This window comes from Protomyctophum bolini, assembly GCF_963924005.1.
Source record: "Protomyctophum bolini genome assembly, chromosome: 2".
NCBI classification, from domain to species: Eukaryota; Metazoa; Chordata; class Actinopteri; order Myctophiformes; family Myctophidae; genus Protomyctophum; species Protomyctophum bolini.
The window spans coordinates 34113202-34119201 of NC_137863.1; the positions used below are offsets into that span (position 1 = coordinate 34113202).

Here is a 6000-nt window from a genome sequence, read left to right on the forward strand (position 1 = left end):
GACCGTGGCGTGGAGGCTTGCGTGCGAGTGATATTGGCCCTATTCCGACCATTAGGTTAGTGCAATTGCTCAAGCCACCAGTGTTGTTTCCCTCATCCCACCAGGTTTCGGTGATGATCTACCCAGAGCCAGGACTGGCTGACCAGTACCAGATCCCCTGGTGGGTCATTCTCATCGCTGTGCTGCTAGGAATCCTGCTCCTGACCCTGCTGGTCGCAGCACTGTGGAAGGTAACACACACACACACACACACACACACACACACACACACACACACACACACACGGCGTGCACACGTAATCTGTAAAGACTTCAGTGAAGGTGACTTCTGATGTGTATTCTGCAACAATGATTATTTTTTTTATCTTTAAAGATAATGAGAACCCCCCCCCCTAAAGTGCAGAGAGGACAGTTAAAGGACAACTTTAGCTTTTTTCAACCAAGGTTGATGTTTTAGGTTGAATTATATTACGGAAGAAAATGAACTTTTACAAAATATTCTAATTCATTGAGATGGACCTGTATGTGTGCACGTCCTTCCTTTCCTTTCATTTCCCCCAGGCCATTTCAGCACTCTTTGATAGGACAATTATTTCTCCTTGATTCCTCTTCTGTCATTTAAACGGTTTATATTTTCCAGCTCACTCTGGTTTGTTTCTCCCTTTTGCTTGTATTCATGTACGTCTTCTCTGTCTCATTTCCTTGAATTTACTATTTAGTATTCATATATTTTTCCTTCCTCTCTCTGTATTTCTCCTTCTCAACTTCATCTGGGGACCCGATATTCCGACCTTCCTACTTTCCCTCCTCCATTGCTCCATCAATAATTCCCGTCCGTCCGTCCGTCCATCCATCCATCCATCCACCCACCCATCACTCCACCCATCACTCCACCCACCCATCACTCCACCCACCCATCACTCCACCCATCACTCCAACCACCCATCACTCCACCCACCCATCACTCCACCCACCCATCACTCCACCCATCCACCCACCCACCCATCACTCCACCCACCCATCACTCCACCCATCCACCCACCCACCCATCACTCCACCCACCCATCTTTCCTCCTGTACTCTTCCCTTCCCGTTCACCTCACCTCTCCGTGGCCATCTGGGATGGATCATCCTAGTGTGGGTTCTTCAAGCGCACTGAGCCTCGCCGCCACTATGACACAGAATACTACCGCGCCCACCTCGGGGTGCAGCCTTCGGAGGCGGAGAAGCAGGTGTCAGAGCTATAGGGTCTCAACCACCCCTCCCTCCCTCTCTCCCTCCCTCCCGGACCACCACCCACCAAAACAAACCCTGTACTCTGGCCTGCCTGCTCTCCCCTCCAACCCTCTCCCCCCCAAGCGGTAAACATCCTCACCCCGCCTATACCCACAGCATACCAGCCTCACCCTCGCCCTGACGTGCCTGACGTGTGTTGGTGATTAACCCATTTTAGGCGGGAACCCCTTTTGGTGTTTTAAGCGTAATACTTTAGCTATTGAAAAATAGCAGAAGCACAAGCTTTGAACTTGTAGGTCTGCTGTTTTTTAAATATTGTGAAATTGTGCCTCAAATCTTTGAATATATATTCTTTCAGAGTTTCATTTTTAACTCAAAGCTTTGCTTCCGGGAGGTCCCTGGAACAACATATTTTCAGATGGGGGTCGGCGGCATATTATATATTATTTTTGGGGTCCTTGACATGAAATACCGTATTGTGAACCACTGATATAGAAACATGAGGTTTTTCAGAATAAAATAATTTTTTAAATGTCGATTACTACAATTACCATAATGCTTTGCTGCACTCTCCCCACCTTGTGGAGAGGGAGAGGGCTGTCACACAGCCTGGGCACACTTGAACTCCCATGCGCGGCCAAAGGAAGCTGTGTTTTGCATCATTTCCGGGATTTTAGACAGCTGGTGTATGGAAATGAAGCTCCACCCACGCGGCAGAATGACACTGGGGCAAGCTTTTCCGGGAATCTGGCTCCCACTGGAGCTTCATTTCCATCCACCAGCCAAGGAAGCTCTGAGAAGGAAGTGAAGTGGTCACGTGACTGGGCTGCGCCATGACACTTTCATGGACACTTTCATGGGAGCCAAACTACCCGGAGGTTTGGCAGAATGCACTGGATGAGAGCTCAGTGACCAGCTCATGAACAAACATTATTTATGAACAATTGAGACCTTTTGTAAAGTAATCACTTCTGGACAATAACAATAAGACATGTAACACATTATTGTCTGCTGTGTTGTTATTCGATGTGTACACTGTTTAATTTTTATAGAGGTATGGTATCTCTATAAAAAGATACCATAAAGTACATTTCTGAACGCACCAAGTATTGCGAGACTTCCCACCGTTTCCTGTCTGGCAGCCAAATATCGCGATACTTCGGAGCCAGAAACGATACCTGCTGCTGTTTAGATCCTCGGATAAAATTATATACTGTGCACTCTGTGCACATCGAAAAGTAAGTGATTAGAAAACAACCTGTGATATGTCTTCTGTTATTTTCCAGAAGTGATTACTTTACAAAAGGTCTCAATTGTTCATGAATAATGTTTGTTATGAGCTGGTCCAGTCGGCTCCATTCACTGCCATGTATTCATTGCACTTCCTGTGTGAGTTTGACTCCCATGAAAGTGTCCATGAAAGTGTCATGGCGCAGCCCAGTCACGTGACCACTTCCCTTCCTTCTCAGAGCTTCCTTGCCACCAGCTGTCTAAAAACTCGGAAATTACACAAAACACAGCTTCTTCTGTCCGCATGGAATCTGAAGTGTGCTCCGACCCTTACGGAGACAACACGTAGTCCAGGAAGGAAGTGAGACCAGTTGAACGCAATTGAACTTTAGGCCTACCAAGGCTACTTAAACTATTTAGCTTTAGTCCAGTGTTAGCCAACTAAAAATTTACACTGGCATAAAAGGAACTAAAACATAATTGCCCAGAATCTTCTTCAACAAAGATGGCGAAAGCAAACATTCTTTGTTCTGTACTTATACATACAATTGTATGGTACAAAACACTGAAGTCCTTAATTAAACCAGAAAACTAACCCTAACCTCAGTGAAACTATGGTTAAACCTAACCATGACCCTAACCTGTAAAACCAGCGCCCCCTCAGCAACCATCGACTCCCAGGCTCCGCCAAAGAGTGTCTCCCGTGACTTGACACTGGTTCATTCTGGCAATTCCTCTATGAGCCGTTTACCATTGAAACAGCCTTCTTCTAGCTGTGCTTCAAACCAGCATCATGGAATGGCTAATCAAAACAAATAATTCAGCTGCATTAAAAAAAAGTTTTTTCAGCGATTCTCTTAGTTTTAAGGGTAACTGTTGTATAATTGCAATATTACACTTGAGGGGGTGGTTTAACGTCATTAATGCACTTCTGTGTTGCTGCAGAATCGCAGGCGTGCATTAATGACATTAAACCACCCCCTCGAGTGTAATATTGCTTAATTCACTTCCCCCCCTCCTTTCTGTGTGTTTTCAGTCTGTGCAGTGTGCACGTCTCACACCAAACTGGCTCTTGTCATAATGATGGCAGAATGAACTTGTCAAAAGGTCTCAAGTTTTTGTCCACGTTAATAGTGTGTGTTTTGTTTTCTCCTAATGGGTGTTTTAGCACGTTTAGCACGCGAGTATACACTTCTGGACCGAAGCTGAATTTATTAAAATGACAACGCATGTGGATGTTCTGTTTGGGTTTTATTCGTGTGTTACTGAATGATCACTGATCACCTTGCCTCTGGCTCAGCAACATTTAATGGAAATTAAGCTGTTGCACTCAGTGATTCTCTTCTCTTCTTTTTGTCTTTCTTTTCTTCCTTTCCACGCAACAACAGTGTGGCTTTTTCCGGCGGCGCCAGTACCAAGAGAAAGTGCCTCAGTACCACGCGGTGAAGATTCCTCGTGAGGACCGGCCACAGTTCCAGACCGAGAAGTCAGGAGTGGTCCATAAAAAGGAGTGGGCCACGCACTGGAGCGACGGGACCTCTTAGAATGCTCGGACCCCCCCCCACTGAGTCAATCAATTTAAAAACACTATGTCACTATCTCCCTTTGCAGCACAATTAACTGGCTGGAAAAAAAGGTGCACCTAGAACTGATGACACCCTTAAATGCGGGTGCACGTCGTGATGCGTCAGTAACTTGTGTGTGTCGGTGCCGCGTTACACGTCGACTGGATCTATCGGATGGTCTATATTTGTACTGTGCATCTGCGTTGGTGTTTTACAGTAAATGCCGGCGCTTCGACGACGTCAATACTTCCCAGTCTAGCTATAGCTGCTCGATAATGTTTTATAGCCCGCAAATGGAGCACTGATGCTCAAATGGACCTCAACGACTGGCATCAATAATGACAGACACACCAGAGGACAACAGAAGCGCACACAAACAAAAGCTCGCACCTCACGCACTCACGCATGCATACGCGCACACACACACACGCGCGTGCACACACACGCGTGCACACACAGGAGCATGTTGATCCCCTTGAACAAGAAGCCATGAAGGGCTTCTTGCCTTAACTACTGTAAGACTGAGATGGGCAAAACAAAAAAAAGACATACTTTTTTTTTTCTTTTGTTGATAATGTTTGGGGATTTCCTTTTACATAGAGCTGGTTAACATTAGGAAGTGGTGATATAAAATATCAGATAATCTTAGAGGTTATTAACTAATGTCTTTTCATCTGGGCTCTCTGATATGCTGTCAAAGTTATAACGATATGTTGACCTGGTCATGCACCTACCACAAACACCCATTTAAGGACATGGAATGTCATCTCAAAGAGGATGTGGTTTTTCTTTTTTTATTTCCCCCTTTTTCTCCCTCCACGTTCCACTTCAAGACGTGAGTGGGATGTGCTGTATGCCAACAATAGAGGGTATGCGCATGCATAAAGTGAATGGCAAATCGAGTGCAACGTGAGTGGCAAAGTGATTTTAGCATCGTTTAATGTTTAATGCAATCGCATAAGACTTTTTTGTTTGGATGTTTTGGGCTGTCACGGCCAGCAAGTAGATTTTTGCCACTCAGTTGCGTTCCCACTTAATTTCCGTGTTTGATGATGATGTCACGCGCATATCCTCTATCCACTGCCTGAGTGAACTTGAATAAGAACAGGAGAACCATATAGCCTAACAGATACTGTACTGCCGCCGTGACGTTAGTGCTGTTTTCAGATGAAACCCACACACATGTAACTCAAAGGTGGACGGGGAAAAAGACAAAGAAAAACAAATGTCCAAATCACTAGGCTTACTGTTTGGAACCTTTTTTTATGTTTTATCCCACAATTTTGTAACTCATTTTTTCACCATTGTCGATTATCTAATGTAATCCTGGGCGCTACACTTCCTCTGCCAACCTGGGGGGGGGGGGGGGTCCAAGCTGCTTCTTTTCACCTGACGGGAGAGTTTCCCCGGCCGGACGTATAGCGCGGAAGGAACATGTTATTCCGACCAGTTCCTTTCCCCTACATCAGGCGCCCCGGCTGGCCAGGGGGAGGCAGTTTAGGGACTACTGTTTGTAAACTATACAGTGGGTTTTCTGTGAATTACTCTGAAGGGTCATTGTGTACTTGTTCAGTGCAAACATATAACTATTTGAATTAATGAACCAAGTTATAATGCTTTCATTGGACAGCAGCACCAATAGCCCCTTTTAATTTACTTTTCCTTCCTTTCTATTTGTACAAATAGTTTTCAAGCTGTAAAGTGGATTGGACTAATCTGTGTGCAGCACGGCCCCAGCGGCGGCAACATTATTTCAACTGGCCAGGATAACTTTGTACATTACTGTTGTGTCGATACTCTAATGTAGCCTATAGGCCTAACTGTATACAAGTGCCTTATGTTAAAACTGGCATCATTTGTTCTAGTTAAATAGCAAAAAAAAAGAAAAAGTATATGCTACATTAGTTGGGATCGGATGGTCACTCGATGGAATAATAAGGATTTCACCAAGATTCAAGCAATGCGAGAG

The 6000-nt window shown here is 45.0% G+C and overlaps 1 protein-coding gene across 1 annotated transcript in view; it reads left to right on the forward strand.

The window, feature by feature from the left end:
• Positions 1-4448, forward strand: part of LOC308333959 (integrin alpha-7-like) — a gene marked incomplete at its 5' end in the record, with an annotated part of 127373 nt that extends 122925 nt beyond the window's left edge. The window contains 2 exons of the mRNA XM_080790498.1: positions 105-230; positions 3855-4448. Of these exons, the coding sequence (XP_080646624.1) occupies positions 105-230; positions 3855-4010 (282 nt within the window). The 3' untranslated portion in view covers positions 4011-4448. The remainder of the gene's footprint in view (positions 1-104; positions 231-3854) is intronic.
• Between the last annotated feature and the right edge of the window lie 1552 nt (positions 4449-6000).